Here is an 18796-nt window from a genome sequence, read left to right as displayed (position 1 = left end):
GACTGCCTCCTCAAGTGGGTCCCTGATTCCAATGCCTCCTGATGGTAGGGGTCAACAGACACCTCATACAGGAGAGCTCCAGCTGGCATCTGGTGGTACCCCTCTGGGACAAAGCTTCCAGAGGAAGGAGCAGGCAGGAAGCTTTGCTGTTCTGCAGCCTCTGCTGGTGACACCCAGGCAAACAGGGTCTGGAGTAGACCTCCAGCAAACTCCAGCAGAACTTCAGAAGAGGGTCCTGCTAGAAGGAAAACTAAAAAACAGAAAGCAACAGCATCAACATCAACAAAGAGGATGACCACGCAAAAGCCCCATCCAAAGGTTACCAACATCGAAGACTAAAGGTGGATAAATCCACAAAGACGAGGAAAAAACAGTGCAAAAAGGCTGAAAATTCCAAAAAACAGAACATATCTTTTCCTCCAAAGGATCACAACTCCATGCCAGCAAGGAAATAAAACTGGATGGAGAATGAGTTTGACAAATTGACAGAGGTAGGCTTCAGAAGGTGGGTAATAACAGAGTCCTCCGAGCTAAAGGAGCATGTTCTAACCCAATGCAAGGAAGCTAAGAACCTTGATAAAAGGTTACAGGAACTGCTAACTAGAATAACCAGTTTTGAGAAGAACATAAATGACCTGATAGAGCTGAAAAACACAGCACAAAAACTTCGAGAAGCATACACAAGTATCAATAGCTGAATTGATGAGCGAAAGAAAGGGTATCAGAGATTGAAGATCAATTTAATCAAATACAGTGTGAAGACAAGAGTAGAGAAAAAGCATAAAAAGAACGAACAAAGCCTCAAGAAATATGGGACTATGTGAAAAGACCAAACCTACATTTGATTGGTGTACCTGAAAGTGATGGGGAGAATGGAACGAAGTTGGAAAACACTCTTCAGGATATTATCCAGAACTTCCCCAACCTAGCAAGACAGGCCAACATTCAAAAGAAAACCGCAAAGATACTCCTTGAGAAGAGCAACCCCAAGACACATAATCATGAGATTCACCAAGGTTGAAATGAAGGAAAAAATGTTAAGGGTAGGCCAGAGACAAAGGTCGGGTTACAAAGAGAAGCCCATCAGAATAACAGCAGATCTCTTTACAGAAACCCTACAAGCCAGAAGAGAGTGGGGGCCAACATTCAACATTCTTAAAGAATTTTCAACCCAGAATTTCATATCCAGCCAAACTAAGCTTTGTAAGTGAAGAAGAAATACAATTCTTTACAGACAAGCAAGTGCTGAGGAATTTTGTCACCACCAGGCCTGCCTTACAAGAGCTCCTGAAGGAAGCACTAAATATGGAAAGGAAAAACTGGTATCAGTCACTGCAAAAGCATACCAAAATGTAAAGACCACTGACACTTGAAGAACCTGTATCAACTAATGGGCAAAATAACCAGTTAGCATCATAATGACAGGATCAAAATAAATGCCCCAATTAAAAGACACAGACTGGCAAATTGGATAAAGAGTCAAGACCCATCAATGTGCTCTATTCAGGAGACCCATCCCACGTGCAAAGACACACATAGGCTCAAAATAAAGAGATGGAGGAAGATTTACCAAGGGGGGGGGGGGGGAGGAGGAGGAGGAGGAGGAAGAGGAGGAGGAGGAGGAGGAGGAGGAGGAAAAAAGCAGGCATTGCAATCCCAGTCTCTGATTCTCTGATAAAACAGATTTTAAACCAACAAAGATGAAAAGAGACAAAGAAGGGCATTACATAATGGTAAAGGGATCGATGCAACAAGAAGAGCTAACTATCCTAAACATATATGCACCCAATACAATACCACCCAGATTCATAAAGCAAGTTCTCAGAGACCTACAAAGAGACTTAGACTCCCACACAATAACAGTGGGAGACTTTAACACTCCACTGACAATATTAGACAGATCATTGAGACAGAAAATTAACAAGGCTATTCAGGACTTGAACTAAGCTCTGGACCAAGCAGACCTAATAGACATCTACAGAACTTTCCACCCAAATCAACATAATATACATTCTTCTCAGCACCACATCACAATTTTTCTAAAATTGACCACATAATTGGAAGTAAAACACTCCTCAGCAAATGCAAAAGAACGGAAATCATAACAGTCTCTCAGACCACAATGCAATCAAATTAGAACTCAGGATTAAGAAACTCTCTCAGAATTGCACAACTACATGGAAACTGAATAATCTGCTCCTGAATGACTCCTGGATAAACACAAAATTAAGGCAGAAATAAGTAAGTTCTTTGAAATCAAAGATAACAAAGACACAACGTACCAGAATCTCCAGGACACAGCTAAAGCAGTGTTTAGAGGTAAATTTATAGCACTAAATGGCCATAGAAGAACACAGGAATGACCTAAAATTGACACCCTAACAAGACAATTAAAATAACTAGAAAAGCAAGAGCAAACAAATTCAAAAGCTAGCAGAAGACAAGAAATAACTGAGATCACAGCAGAACTGAAGGAGATAGAGACACGAAAATCTCTTAAAATAATCAGTGAGTTCAGGAGCTAGTTTTTTGAAAAGATAAACAAAATAGGCAGACTGCTAGCCAGACTATGAACCAAAAAAGTCCAGGACCAGACAGATTCACAGCCAGGCATGGTAGCTCATGTGTGAAATCCCAGCACTTTGGGAGGCTGAAGTGGGCAGATCACCTGTGGTTGGGAGTTCAAGACCAGCCTGATCAACACGGAGAAACCCTATCTGTACAAAAATTCACAGCTGAATTCTACTAGAGGTACAAAGAGGAGCTGGTACCACTCCTTCTAAAACTATTCCAAACAACAGAAAAAGACGGACTCCTCCCTAACTCATTTATGAGGCCAGCATCATCCTGATACCAAAAAAACCTGAGAGACACACAACAACAAAAAAATTTCAAGCCAATATCCCTGATGAACAAACATCAATGTGAAAATCCTCAATAAAATACTGGCAAACCGAATCCAGCAGTACATTAAAAAGCTTAACCACCACAATCAAGTCAGCTTCATCCCTGGGATGCAAGGGTGGTTCAACACATGCAATTCAATAAACGAAATCCATCACGTAAACAGAACCAAAGACAAAAACCGCATGATTATCTCAATAGATGCAGAAAAGGCCTTGGAAAAAATTCAACATCCCTTCATGCTAAAAACTCTCACTAAACTAGGTATCGATGGAAGGTATCTCAAAATAAGAACTATTTATGACAAACCCACAGCCAATATCATACTGAATGGACAAAAGCTGGAAGCATTCCCTCTGAAAATCAGCACTAGACAAGGACATCCTCTCTCACCACTCCTATTCAACACAGTATTGGAAGTTCTGGCCAGGGCAACCAGGCAAGAGAAAGAAATAAAGAGTATTCAATTAGGAAGACAGGGAGTCAAATTATCTCTGTTTGCAGATAACATGATTGTATATTTAGAAAACCCCACTGTCTCAGCCCAAAATCTCCTTAAGCTGCTAAGCAACTTCAGCAAAGTCTCAGGATACAAAATCAATGTGCAAAAATCACAAACTTTCCTATACACCAATAGACAAACAGAGAGCCAAACCATGAGTGAACTCTCATTCACGATTGCTACAAAGAGAATAAATAAAATACCTAGGAATACAACTTACAAGGGATGTGAAGGACCTCTTCAAGGAGAGCTGCAAACCACTGCTCAAGCAAATAAGAGAGGACACAAACAAATGGAAAAACATTCTATGCTCATGGATAGGAAGAATCAATATGGTAAAAATGGCCATACTGCCCAAAGTAATTTATAGATTCAATGCTATTCCCATCAAGGTACCATTGACTTTCTTCACAGAGTTAGAAAAAAATACTTTAAATTTCATATAGAACCAAAAAAAGAGCTTGTATAGCCAAGACAATCCTAAGCAAAAAGAACAAAGCTGAAGGCATCATGCTACCTGGCTTCAAACTATACCACAAGGCTATAGTAACCAAAACAGCATGGTACAGGTAACAAAACAGATATATAGAACAATGAAACAGAACAGAGGCCTCAGAAATAACACCACACATCTACAACCATTTGATCTTTGACAAACCTGACAAAAACAAACAATGGGGAAAGGATTCTCTATTTAATAAATGGTGTTGGGAAAACTGGCTAGTCATATGCAGAAAACTGAAACTGGACCCCTTCCTTACACCTTATACAAAAATTAACTCAAGATAGATTAAAGACTTAAATATAAGACCTAAAACCATAAAAACCCTGGAGGACAACTTAGGCAATACCATTCAGGACACAGGCATGGGCAAAGACTTCATGACTAAAACAATGAAAGCAATTGCGACAAAAGCCAAATTTGACAAATGGAATCTAATTGAACTAAAGAGCTTCTACACAGCAAAAGAAACTATCAGCAGAGTGAACAGGCAACCTACAGAATGGGAGAGAATTTTTGCAATCTATCCATGTGACAGAGAGCTAATATCCAGAATCTACAAGGAACTTAAACAAATCTACAAGAGAAAAACAACCCCATCAAAAGTGGGCAAAGGATATGAACAGACACTTTTCAAAAGAAGACCTTTATGTAGCCAACAAACAAAAAAGCACATCATCAATGGTCATTAGAGAAATGCAAATCAAAACCACAATGAGATATCATCTCATGCCAGCTAGAATGGTGATCATTAAAAAGTCAGGAAACAACAGATGCGGAGAGGATGTGGAGAAATAGGAACGCGTTTACACTGTTGGCGGGAGTGTAAATTAGTTCAACCATTGTGGAAGACAGTGTGGCGATTCCTCAAGGATCTAGAACCAGAAATACCATTTGACCCAGTAATGCCATTACTGGGTAGATACCCAAAGGATTATAAATCATTCTACTATAAAGACACATGTACATGTATGTTTATTACAGCACTATTCACAATATCAGACTTGGAACCAACCCAAATGCCCATCAGTGACAGACTGGATAAAGAAAATGTGGCACATATATACCATGGAATACTATGCAGCCATAAAAAATGAATTCATGTCCTTTGCAGGGACATGGATGAAGCTGGAAAGCATCATTCTCAGCAAACACACACAGGAACAGAAAACCAAACACTGCATGTTCTCACTCATAAATGGGAGTTGAACAATGAGAACATATGGGCACAGGGAGGGGAATATCACATGTCAAGGCCCGTTGTGGGATGGGGGACAAGGGAAGGGATAGCATTAGTAGAAATACCTAATGTAGATGATGGGTTGATGGGTGCAGCAGACCACCACGGCACATGTATACCTATGTAACAAACCTGCACATTCTACACATGTATCCCAGAACTTAAAGTATAATAATAATAATAGATTTTTTTAAAGAAACAAAAAACAGAATAACAGGTTTGGTCTGGGTCCTAGCACTGCAATTTAACTACATTAGTTACAGGACAGGGAGCAATTTAACCCCTTTCATGCTTACTTTCCTTATTTGTAAAGTGGTACTAAACCAACCTCAATAGGTTATTGAAAGAATTAAAAGAGACACCCATATAATGCACCTATCTAGGGATACAATAAGGGCTTAATTATCTATAATTATAAAAGTAGAAGTTACATTTATTGAGTATATGTGTCATATAATATGTTAAGTGCTTTCTAAGTTAAATCATTTACTGGTCGTAATTCTGAGATCATAATTATTGTTCCCATTTTATAGATGAAACTAAAGCTCAGTAAGAGTAAGTAATTTGCCCTAAGTCATACAGCTAGTAAATGTTAGCACTAAACAGTGAAACGAAGTTACTCCGAAGTCTGTTTTTGATTATGTTATGATGCTTCCCTACAATAGATTTTTTAAAGTCTGTAATGTTGAAATACACTCAAATTGAACTGTAATGGTGTATTTTCTATCCATATTATGTCTTATTTTCTTTAAAAATCCCCCATTTCTATTACATTGAGGAGACTCAGAAATAATGTGGTTTTTTTTTGTTGTTGTTGTTTTCTTAAGTTAGTATTTCCCCAAGACTATTGAATAAATTTGAGTTAATAAAATCAATTGTTGGCCAGCCCCAGTGACTCATGCCTGTAACCCCTTTGGGAGGCTTAAGTGGAAGGGTAGCTTGAGGCCAGGAGTTTGAGACTAGCCTGGGCAACATAGCGAGATCCTGTCTCTACAAAAAATTTAAAAAATTAACTGGGCGTGAAAGTGTACACCTATAGTCCCACCTACTTGGGAGGCTGAGGCAGGAGGATTGTTTGAGCCCAGTAGTTGGAGGTTGTAGTGAGCCATGATGGCACCACTGCACTCCAGCCTGGGTGACAGAGAGAGATCCTGTCTCTTAAAAAAAAAAAAGAACCCAAATCAATAAATTGCGAAAATGGTCAAAATGCACTGATTTGCTGTATAGCTGTCATGCAATGTAACATGAACATTTGTCTACTTGATTTATGAACCGATGTTCTTATACAACAATTTGTCAGTTACAAAAAAAAAAAAAAAGATTGTGCCTTTAAGAAGTCCACTGAGGTTGAGAAAGGGTGAAGTATACTTAAGAGAGGTTCTGAACACCCTGGGGGTTCATGCCTGTAGAAGTTGCTTACCTCAGCTCAACTAGCAATAGTTCATACTATCATATCACACATAATAAAATTGAGTACTTGGAAATTTTAAGACTCTAAAATAGAAACACATTTCCTATGGAAACAACTCTGTTCTCTCAGGCCTTCTTGACTCAAACTTCCTCAATCCCCTCCCATTTATACAACTTCTTTTGGAGGAAGCTCAACAAATGAAACAATTTAACAATCAACATAAAACACATTTCCTGCCATTCCTGTTGCAAAAGATGCCAGAGAGCCTCTGATGAAATAGTCAACCAACACTGGAACAAAATCTTATATTCTGCTACACAATGGAAGATACTTTCTATTCCTTCAGATTATTAGTATATTTAAGGATATGAGCTTTAAAAATAGTATGAATAGCTAACAGTTGTTAGCATCACTTATATACTGTATCATTAAAACTGTTAAATATATTTGTAGGTTATAGATCAATAAAATGAAAACGTCCAGAAAGTACATTGCTTAAGGATTAATATCAATTTAAAAATAATATTATTATGGATAGAACTGATTTTTTTTAAAACCTTGATAAAATGATGCCTAAGTTTATTTGAAAGAAACATGCATGAGAAAAAAAAAATTTAAAGAAGCATTACAAGGGAGAATATTAAACTATATTCCTGCTGTTCAATAACTAAAACTGTATGTTACTGATACAAGAAAAGACTGAACTTATTAGAAGACAGTCCAGAAATAAATCAAAGAACAATTGAGAATTTTTTTATTTGGAAGTGCCTCATTTCAACTCAGTGAAGAAAGGATTCATGATTCAATAAATGGAGTTGGGACAAGTGAATCACCATTTAGGGAAAATAATACTATGTAGGGAAAATATAACACCATTTAAGAAAAACATACTTCACACCTTACATCAAAACAAATTCCAAATTGACTAAAGATATGAGTATGCCAAGAGCTATAAAAAAATACTAAAAGAAGATATAGGCATGGCTGTGAGGAATAATCTTCCAAGTACAACACCAAGACCAAAAATAAAAAAAAAACAAAAAAACAAACAAACAAAAAAAAAAACACCATTATAAGAATACCGTTTCTGGAACCAGTAAGTGATAATAATCAGTTACAAGATATAAGGTTAATATACAAAAGTCAGTCACTTTCCTATATGCCACCAATGAACAAGTAAAATTTAAAATTTAAAACACATTAGAGGCCAAACATGGTGGCTCACACCTGTAATCCCAGCACTTTCAGAGGCTGAGGCGGGTGGATCACTTGAACTCAGGAGTTCAAGACCAGCCTGGCCAACATGGTGAAATCCTGTCTCAACCAAAAATACAAAAACTAGCTAGGCATGGTGGTGGGCACCTGTAATCACAGCTACTTGGGAAGTGGAGGCAAGAGAATCGCTTAAACCCAGGAAGAGGAGGATGCAGTGAGCTCAGGTCATCCCACTGCACTGCAGCCTGGGTGACAGAGGGAGTCTCAAAAACAAAACAAAACAAAACAAAAAACACATTATGATTTATATTAAAACATCCAAAAATGAAATACTTAGGTACAAATGTAACAAAATATGTACAAGATCAACATGAGGAAAACTACAAAGTCTGAAAAAAAGCAAAGAAGAACTAAACACAGTCTCTGGCCTATGATGGTTCAACTTAAGATTTTTCAGCTTTATGAAGGGTTTTTATCTGGACATAATCCCACCGTTAAGTCAGGGAATATCTAGACTTATGATGGTTTGACTTACAATTTTTCAACTTTATAATGGGTTTATCCAAATGTAACTCCATTGTAAGCCAAGGAGTATCCTTAAATGGAGAGATATTCCATGCTCATGAAGGGGAAGACTCTATGATCAAATGCCAGTCAGTTCTTCCCAACTTCATCTATACACTCAATGCAATCCTAGTCAAAATCCCAGCAAGTTATTTTGTGGATGTCAACAAACTGATTCTAAAATTTATATGGTGAGGCAAAAGATCCAATTAGCCAACACAATATTGAAGAACAAGAACAAAACTGAAGGACTGAAACTACTTGACTTCAAGACTTACTATAAAGTTACGGTAATTAAGATAGTGTGGTATTGGCAAAAGAACAGACAAATAGATCAATGAAACAGAATACAGAGCCCAGAAATAGACTCACATAAATACAGACAATTGGTCTTTGAAAAAGGAGCAATGACTCAGTAACACGAATAAGAGTTTCTTTTTTTTTTTTTCTTTTTTCTTTTCTGGAGACTCATGCTGTTGCCCTGGCAGGAGTGCAATCATGGCTCACTGCCACCTCCACCTCCCAGGCGCAAACAATCTTCCCACCTCGGCCTCCCAAACAGCTAGGACCATGGGCCTGTGCCATCACTCCCAGTTATTTTTTTCTATTTTTTGTAGAAGCAAGGTCTTGCTATGTTGCCTAGGCTGGTGTTGAACCCCTGGGCTCAAGCGATCTTCCCACCTTGGCCTCCCAAAGTGCTGGGATTACAGGCGTGAGCCGCCACACCTAGCAAGAAAAGTTTTTTTTTTAACAAATTGTGCTGGAACAATTGGATATCCACATGTTAAAAAAAAAAAAAAAAAAAAGAGATGAACTTATATCCTCCACAAAAATGAACTCAAATGAATCACAGACCTAACTGTAAAGTGCAAAACTATAAAATTCCTAGAAGATAACACAAGAGAAAATACAGATGGACTTGGATTTGATGATGACTATTTAGATACAATACCAAAGGCACAATCCATGAAAGAAATAATTGATAAACTAGACTTCATTAAAATTAAAAATTTCCGCTCTGTGAAAGATACTGTCAATACAATAAAAAGAAAAGCCACAGGTTGGGAAACAATATTTGCAAAAGACATATCTGATACAGGTCTGTTGTCCAAAATACACAAAGAACTCTTAAGAACCAAAAATAAGAAGGCAGACAACTTGATTATAAATGGTCAAGGACCTTAACAGACACCTCAACAGAGAAGATAAACAGATGGCAAATAAGCACATGAAAAGATGCTCCACATCATATGTCATCAGGGAAATGCAAATTAAAACAACAATGAGATACCACTATACATATATTAGAATAGCCAAAATTCACAATACTGACAACACCAAATGATGGCAATGATATTCAGCAACAGGAATTCTCATTCATTGTTGGTGGGAAGACAAAATGGTATGGTCACTTTCGAAGACAGTTTGGCAGTTTCTTATAAAGCTAAACATAATTTTATTTTACCATATTATCCAGCGATTGCACTCCTTAGTATTTACCCAAAGGAGTTGAAAACTTATGTCCATACATAAGCCTGGCCATGGATATTTACAGCAGCTTTATTCATAATTCCCAAAACTTAGAAGCAACCAAAGTAACCTTCAGTAGGTAAATGGACAAATAGCTTGATAGCTCATTTATTTTATGTGCTGAATATTATTCAGTTGTCTATGGTATGGCTCATACCTGTAATCCCAGAACTTTGGAAGGCTGAGGCGGGCGGATTACATGAGGCCAGGAGTTGGAGACCAGATTGGCCAACATGGTGAAACCCCGTCTCTACTAAAAAATGCAAAAATTAGCTAGGCATGGAGGTGGGCACTGGTTATCCCAGCTACTCGGGAGGCCAAGGGAGGAGAAAAGCTTGAACCTGGGAGGCAGAGGTTGCAGTGAGCCAAAATTGCACCACTGCACTCCAGCCTGGGCAACAAAGTGAGAGAGACTCCATCTCAAAAAAAAAAAAAAATTGTCTGTGGTACATCCAGACCATTGAATAACATTCAGTACATAAAATAAATGAACTATTAAGCCATGAAAAGACATGAAGGAAATGTAAATGTATGCATTTACACTGCATAAGTAAAAACAGTCAGTCTGAAAAGGCTACATCCTATATGATTCTAATATATGACATTCTAGAAAAGGGAAAACTATGGAGATAGTAAAAAGGTCAGTGATTGCCAGGGGTTACTGGGGGAGGGAGGGATGAATAGATGGAGCACAGAGTATTTTTTTAGGGCAGTGAAACTACTCTTTATGATACTATAACGGTGGATGCACCTCACTGTACATTTGTCGAAACCCACAGAATGTACACCACCAATATTGAACCCTAATGTAAACTATCAACTTTGGGTGATAAGGTGGTGTCAACGTAGGTTCATCAACTGTAACAAATGTACCCCTCTGGTGGGGGATGATGATAGTAGGGGAGGTTATGCCTGTGGGGAGAAAGGAGTACATGGAATATCTTTGTACCTTTTGTTCAATTTTGTTGTGAACCTAAAACCGCTTTGAAAAATATGGTCTTTTTATACATGCTTGTGTTTGTTCACTGCAGCACAATTCACAACAGCAAAGACACGGAATCAATCTAAATGCTCATCAATGATAGACTGGATAAAGAAAATTTTATACATATATACCATGGAATACTGTGCGGCAATAAAAAAGAATGAGATCATGTCTTTTGCAAGGACATGGATGGAGCTGGAGGCCATTATCCCTAGTAACTAACAAAGGAACAGAAACCACATACGGCATCCTCTCACTTGTAAGTGGGAGCTAAATCATGAAACCACATGGACACATAGAGGGGAACAACATACACTGGGGCCTACTGGAGGGTGGACGATGGGAGGAGGGAGAGGATCAGGAAGAATAACTAATGGGTAGTACTAGGCTTAATGCCTGGGTGACAAAATAATCTGTACAACAAACCCTCATGACACCAGTTTACTTATATAACAAACCTGCACATGTACCCCAAACTTAAAAGTTAAAAAAAATAAATTTTGAAGTGAAAGGAAGATATATACATATATATACAATTTTTTTTAAAGTCACTGGCTTTGATTACAGAAATATTAAAAATTATATGGGAAAAACTGCAAAATTAAAAGATAATATATTGGAAAAATATTCAAAACAAATGACAAGAAAAAATCTCTAATATATTAAGACCCTATAAATCAAGATAGATATAAACTCCCCTAAAAATGTGGCCAAAAAACATTGCTTCAGGCTGCTACTTGAATCCCAAAATCCATTCTTCCTTCCTTCCATAGTAATGAATTTTCAGCTGGGCACATGGGCACCCAGCTAAAGTTACAGCTTCTCTTGCAGTTAGGTGTGGCCATGTAACTTAAATTCTTGCCAAATAATGTCAGCTGAAGTAATGTGTACAACTTCTTTTGCACTTGTTTAATAGCAAATTACTGTACTTGCCTTCAATTATTTCCCTTTCTTTCTTCCTTAACCAGGAGATGGAATATGGATGGAAAATAATTCAGTTTTGCTAATTCAGGTAAGGATAACACCAGGGGATGATGGAACAACATGATTTAAAGAACCTGGGTCTCTAAATGATAATCAGAGTCACTCACCAGCTAGAACTACTCATTTATGTGAGAAAGAAAGCAGCTCTTATTTAAAATATTACATTTTTGGTTTCTTGTGCTAGCAACTTAGCATATATCCTCACAAATAGAATAAAAGAGGAAATTCTCACAATAAGGAAATATTAATGGCTTACAATTATGTGAGAAAATCAATACTCTCATGCTGAAAATGTAAAATGATACCATCTTTGATCAAAATAACAGCACTAGAGTACAAAGGTAAGAAGGATAATCACAGGGTTGCGTATGAAACAAAAACCTGAAATCAAGGTGGGATATGGTAAATTATGGTACCTCCATCCAGTGGAACGCTGTGAAGCATTAAAAATTATGATATGACAAATAGATCATCTTTCATCATAATAGAAGACCATGTAAAAATTACCTTGTGCTCTGAGAAGGCATTTGTATCAAAAAATGACACATTATATAGTTTGGTAAAGAAAACATAAAATTTATGATCTTTGAACTCTGTCACAAGAGAAGGATTTTGTAACATATTAGATTAATCTAATTTTACGGTTACCTTATAGACTAGAGCTTTGTTAACATTGGATCAGATTTTGATAAAGAGTAAACACCTCTTGCCATGACTTGTTTTACTATCAGAAATTTGACTGCTTTGAGTTGTCAGTCTACCACACAGTGTCCTGCAACTTGGATATTCCCAAACTTTTCTCCTGAAATAACTTTTAATAGAAGAGGAAACTGAGTATTTACTTCCCGAAATCCTGGAGAAGGCAAAAACCTTCCAAGATTTTAGAAATCTTGTGTTTTATCTTAAAAGTTCATGTACATTTGGCATTCTAATCTATAGTGTGACTTTTTATTTTACTATAACATGGTTATGTTTTAAGTTACTTTCCAATTTAATTAGTTAACATATTCCTCAAATATTTTTGCAACATCAGTATTGCAGAAACATGCCACATTTATCCTGTGGCCTTTTTCTAGCTGCGAAGTATGCATACAATAAAAAGAACATAGGCTTTGGATTAAGTCCTCGTTTTGCCAACTACTTGTCCTATCAAGCTGGGCAAGTTACTAAACCTAATTAAGACTTCATTTACGGCCGGGCGCGGTGGCTCAAGCCTGTAATCCCAGCACTTTGGGAGGGCGAGACGGGCAAATCACGAGGTCAGGAGATTGAGACCATCCTGGCTAACACAGTGAAACCCCGTCTCTACTAAAAAATACAAAAAACTAGCCGGGCGATGTGGTGGGCGCCTGTAGTCCCAGCTACTCGGGAGGCTGAGGCAGGAGAATGGCGTAAACCCGGGAGGCAGAGCGTGCAATCAGCTGAGATCCGGCCACTGCACTCCAACCTGGGCGACAGAGCGAGACTCCGTCTCAAAAAAAAAAAAAAAAAAAAAAGACTTCATTTACTCATCTGTATAATAGAGGTGACAATGTCTAGGTGTGGAGTCTTTATGTAAATGAGCAGAGCAACACTCAGAAAAGTATGTTCATTTGCTGAATATGTATGCTTTACAATATAATGAACATTTACATTTCATCTTGTTTTCAGTTATGACTTGATAATACATTTTAACTGTCAATTACTATTCTACCAGCTTCCACTTTATTTAACAATTTAACTAATACCTGTAATTGTGCTTTTCTTAGCTGTTGGCTGGTGATTTGAGCTTTTTGTTGCATCATATTTTCAATTCGTTGGTTGACCTGCTTTTCTTTCTTGAGTTCATTTCCATAAAATCTGGAGCCCTATGGAGGAAAACAAAACAAAGCATAAGAAAAATATCTGAAAGAAAGCATCACTGTAGTATAACCTGGTGGCTAAGAGCACATACTCGGGAAACAGAAGATTAAATTTAAAACTTAGCTCTACTACTTACTAGATAGGTGACCCTAAAATTATTTAATCTTTCTACATCTCAGTTTATTTGTAAGATGAATTTATTAGTAGTTAATTAAATTACAGGATTGTTGTGAGGCAGTACTTAGCATAGTACAAGCTCTCTGAGATGAATTCAGATTTGCATTCAGAAAAGAACAGTATGTCCTAGGTAGGATCCACAGGGCATATCAAAGGCCTTAATGGGTTGGGTCATCAGTTATCTCTTGCATTAAAAAATACTCCTTACAAAGTATTTTCAAATATTTAATGTTAAGTCATTAAAGAAAATGTAGAAAATAATTTAAAAAACTGCCCATCATTTCATCACTGAACATAGTGCCCATCCATTTATCTGGTTGGTAGACATTTAGCTTATTTTCACTTTTTGGCTACAGTGAAAAATGCTATCATAAACATTTGTGGACAAGTTTTCATGTGGACATACGTTGTCATTTCTCTCAGGCATGTACCTAGGAGTGGGGTTTCTGTGTCATATGGTACCTCTATACTCAACCTTTTGAGGAAATGCCAGTCTGTTTTCCAAAGTGATTGAACCATTTTATAATCCCATCAGCAATGCAGGAAGGTTCCAATTTCTCCACATCCTTGCCAACATTTGTTACTGTGTCTTATTTATTATAGCTATTCTAAGCAATAGTAGTATGAATGGCATCTCTTTGTGGTTTTTAAATTTGTATTTGCCTGATGACTAATGATACTGAGCATCTTTTCATGTGCCTAGAGCCATTTGTGTATCTTCTTTACTTAAATGTTTATTCGCATCTTTTGACCATTTTTTGATTCGGTTGCTTGTCTTATTGAGTTGTAGACATTTTCTGTATATTCTGGATATAAGTCTTTTATCACATACGTGTTTTACAAATATTTTACCCAAGGCACACTGATCTTTTTCTTTCTTTCTTTCTTTTTTTTTTTTTAAGAGATGGGAGGTCTCATTATGTTGCCCAGGCTGGTCTCAAACTCCTGATCCTCTCACCTCAGCCTTCCAAAGTGTTAGGATTACAGGCGTGAGCCACCACACTTGACCTTTTTATTTTTATTGCTGTCTTTTGAAGCGTAAACATTTTAAATTTTGATGAGGACCAATTCATCAACTTTCTTTTATTGACTGTGCTTTTAGTATCACATCTAAATTTCTGCCTAACTGAAGGTCTCAGAGGCTTTCTCAAATTTTCTCCTAAAAGTTGTATTGTTTTGGCTTTTTAAGTCTATTTTGAGTTAATTTTGTGTATGGTATAAGGGGTTTATTATTATTATTATTATTATACTTTAAGTTCTAGGGTACATGTGCATAACGTGCAGGTTTGTTACATATGTATACTTGTGCCATGTTGGCGTGCTGCACCCATCAACTCGTCAGCACCCATCAACTTGTCATTTACATCAGGTATAACTCCCAATGAATTCCCTCCCCTCTCCCCCCTCCCCATGATAGGCCCCTGTGTCTGATGTTCCCCTTCCTGAGTCCAAGTGATCTCATTGTTCAGTTCCCACCTATGAGTGAGAACATGTGGTGTTTGGTTTTCTGTTCTTGCGATAGTTTGCTAAGAATGATGGTTTCCAGCTGCATCCATGTCCCTACAAAGGACACAAACTCATCCTTTTTTATGGCTGCATAGTATTCCATGGTGTATATGTGCCACATTTTCTTAATCCAGTCTGTCACTGATGGACATTTGGGTTGATTCCAAGTCTTTGCTATTGTGAATAGTGCCACAATAAACATCTGTGTGCATGTGTCTTTATAGCAGCATGATTTATAATCCTTTGGGTATATACTCAGTAATGGGATGTCTGGGTCATATGGTACTTCTAGTTCTAGATCCTTGAGGAATCGCCATACTGTTTTCCATAATGGTTGAACTAGTTTGCAATCCCAACATCAGTGTAAAAGTGTTCCTATTTCTCCACATCCTCTCCAGCACTTGTTGTTTCCTGACTTTTTAATGATTGCCATTCTAACTGGTGTGAGATGGTATCACATTGTGGTTTTGATTTGCGTTTCTCTGATGGCCAGTGATGATGAGCATTTTTTCATGTGTCTGTTGGCTGTATGAATGTCTTCTTTTGAGAAATGTCTGTTCATATCCTTTGCCCACTTTTTGATGGGGTTTTTTTCCTTGTAAATTTGCTTGAGTTCTTTGTAGGTTCTGGATATTAGCCCTTTGTCAGATGAGTAGATTGCAAAAATTTTCTCCCATTATGTAGACTGCCTGTTCACTCTGATGGTAGTTTATTTTGCTGTGCAGAAGTTCTTTAGTTTAATTAGATCCCATTTGTCAATTTTGGCTTTTGTTGCCGTTGCTTTTGGTGTTTTAGACATGAAGTCCTTGCCCATGCCTATGTCCTGAATGGTATTACCTAGGTTTTCTTCTAGGGTTTTTTATGGTATTAGGTCTAACATTTAAATTCTCTAATCAATCTTGAAATAATTTTTAAGTATAAGGAGTGAGAAAGGATCTAGTTTCAGCTTTCTACTTATGGCTAGCCAATTTTCCCAGCACCATTTTATTAAATAGGGAATCCTTTCCCCATTTCTTGTTTTCTCAGGTTTGTCCAAGATCAGATGGCTGTAGATGTGGCAGAAATTGTACCTGGGACTCTGTTCTGTTCCATTGAGTGGAATATCTCTGTTTGTTGTTGCCCAAGTACCAAAGTACTTTCTGTTTTGGATTACTGCAACCAGCCTTGTAGTATGGTTTGAAGTCAGGTAGCGTGATGCCTCCAGCTTTGTTCTTTGACCCAAGTTTTGGCAATGAATGCTTTTGTCATTCATATGAAGTTTAAAGTAATTTTTGCAATTCTGTGAAGAAAGTCATTGGTAGCTTGATGAGGGATGGCATTGAATCCTATAAATTACCTTGGGCAGTATGGCCATTTTCACAATATTGATTCTTCCTATCCATGAGTATGGTATGTTCTTCCATTTGTTTGTGTCCTCTTTATTTCACTGAGCAGTGGTTTGTAGTTCTCCTTGAAGAGGTCCTTTACATCCCTTGTAAGTTAGTTCCTAGGTATTTTATTCTCTTTGAAGCAATCGTGAATGGAAGTTCATTCATGATTTGGCTCTCTGTCTGTCTGTTACTGGTGTATAAGAATGCTTGTGATTTTTGCACATTAATTTTATATCCTGAGACTTTGCGGAACTTTCTTATCAACAAGGAGATTTTTGGGCACAGAGACAATGGGTTTCTAAATATACAATCATGTCATCTGCAAACAGGGACAATTTGACTTCTTCTTCTTTTTCCTAACTGAATACCCTTTATTTCTTTCTTTTGCCTGATTGCCCTAGCCAGAACTTCCAACACTATGTTGAATGAATTGGTGAGGAAGCCCGGCATCCCTGTCTTGTGCCAGGTTTTCTTTTTCTTTTTTTTTTTTTTTTTTTGAGGCCCCAGGTCTGGCTCTGGCAGCCCAGGCTGGAAGTGCAGTGGCGGATCTCAGCTCACTGCAAGCTCTGCCTCCCAAGGTTCACATCATTCTCCTGCCTCAGCCTCGGGTAGCTGGGACCACCAGCCGCCACCTGCGCCCGGCTAGTTTTTGTATTTTTTTAGTAGAAGCGGGGTTTCACCGTGTTAGCCAGGATGGTCTCGATCTCCTGACCTTGTGATCCACCGTCTCAGCCTCCCAAAGTGCTGGGATATGAAATTCTGAGTTTAAAATTCTTTTCTTTAAGAATGTCGAATATTGGCCCCACTCTCTTCTGGCTTGTAGAGTTTCTGCCGAGAGATCTGCTGTGAGTCCGATGGGCTTCCCTTTGTGGGTAACCCGACCTTTCTCTCTGGCTGCCCTTAACATTTTTCCTTCATTTCAACTTTGGTGAATCTGACAACTATGTGTCACTTGCAATTTGCTCTTCTCGAGGTAATCTTTGTGGCATTCTCTGTATTTCCTGAATTGAATGTTGGCCTGCCCTACTAAGTTTGGGGAGATTAGCCTGGAGGATACCCTGAAGAGTGTTTTCCAACTTGGTTCCATTTTCCCCCTCACTTTCAGGCACCCCAATCAGGCGTGATTTGGTCTTTTACATAATCCCATACTTCTTGAAGGCTTTGTTCATTTCTTTTTTTCTTCTTTTTCTTTAGATTTCTCTTCTCACTTCATTTCATCCATTTGATCTCAATCGCTGATACTCTTTCTTCCAGTTGATGAGTGGGTTACTGAAGCTTGTGCATTTGTCCACGTATTTCTCGTGTCATGGTTTCTCTCTGTCAGTTCATTTATGGCCTTCTCTGCATTAATTATTCTAGTTATCAATTCTTCCACTCTTTTTCAAGGTTTTAGTTTCTTTTGTGCTGGAGTGCGTGAATTCCTCCTTTTAGCTCTGAGAGTTTGATGGACTGAAAGCCTTCTTCTCTCATCTAAATCCAAAGTCATTCTCTCCGTCCAGCTTTGATCCATTGCTGGCGATGAGGCTGCATTCCTTTGCAGGGGAGATATTAGCTCTTATTTTTTTGAATTTCAGCTTTTCTGCCCTGCTTTTTCCCCATCTTTGTGGTTTTATCTGCCTCTAGTCTTTGATGATGGTGATGTACTGATGGGGTTTTGGTGTGGAGTGTCCTTCCTGTTTGTTAGTTTTCCTTCTAACAGTCAAGGACCCTCAGCTGTAGGTCTGTGGAGATGTTTGAGTCCACTCCAGACCCTGTTTGCCTGGGTATCCAACGGCAAGAGTCTACAGAGATAGAATATTGCTGAACAGCGAGTGTACCTGTCTGATTCTTGCTTTGGAAGCTTCCTCTCAGGGATGTACTCCACCATGTGAGGTGTAGGGTGTCGGTCTGCTCCTAGTGGTGGATGTCTCCCAGTTAGGCTACTCAGGGGTCAGGGGCCCACTTGAGCAGGCAGTCTGTCCGTTCTCAGATCTCAACCTCCGTGTTGGGAGATCCACTGCTCTCTTCAAAGCTGTCAGACAGAGTCGTTTGCGTCTGCAGAGGTTTCTGCTGCTGCTGCTGTTG

The 18796-nt window shown here is 38.2% G+C and overlaps 1 protein-coding gene across 7 annotated transcripts in view; it reads right to left on the bottom strand.

Moving 5' to 3' along the window:
• The window catches only part of POLK (DNA polymerase kappa), an 89077-nt gene that overhangs the window by 35918 nt on the left and 34363 nt on the right, over positions 1-18796 (bottom strand). For all 7 annotated transcript variants that reach the window (XM_003899826.5, XM_021939465.2, XM_017959649.3 and 4 more), the window contains one exon: positions 13565-13684. In XM_003899826.5, the coding sequence (XP_003899875.3) occupies positions 13565-13684 (120 nt within the window). The remainder of the gene's footprint in view (positions 1-13564; positions 13685-18796) is intronic.

The sequence above is a fragment of the Papio anubis genome, chromosome 5, assembly GCF_008728515.1.
Source record: "Papio anubis isolate 15944 chromosome 5, Panubis1.0, whole genome shotgun sequence".
Taxonomy (NCBI): domain Eukaryota; kingdom Metazoa; phylum Chordata; class Mammalia; order Primates; family Cercopithecidae; genus Papio; species Papio anubis.
The sequence above is the reverse complement of the archived record's forward strand: the minus strand, read 5'-3'. Positions and strand labels throughout refer to the sequence as shown.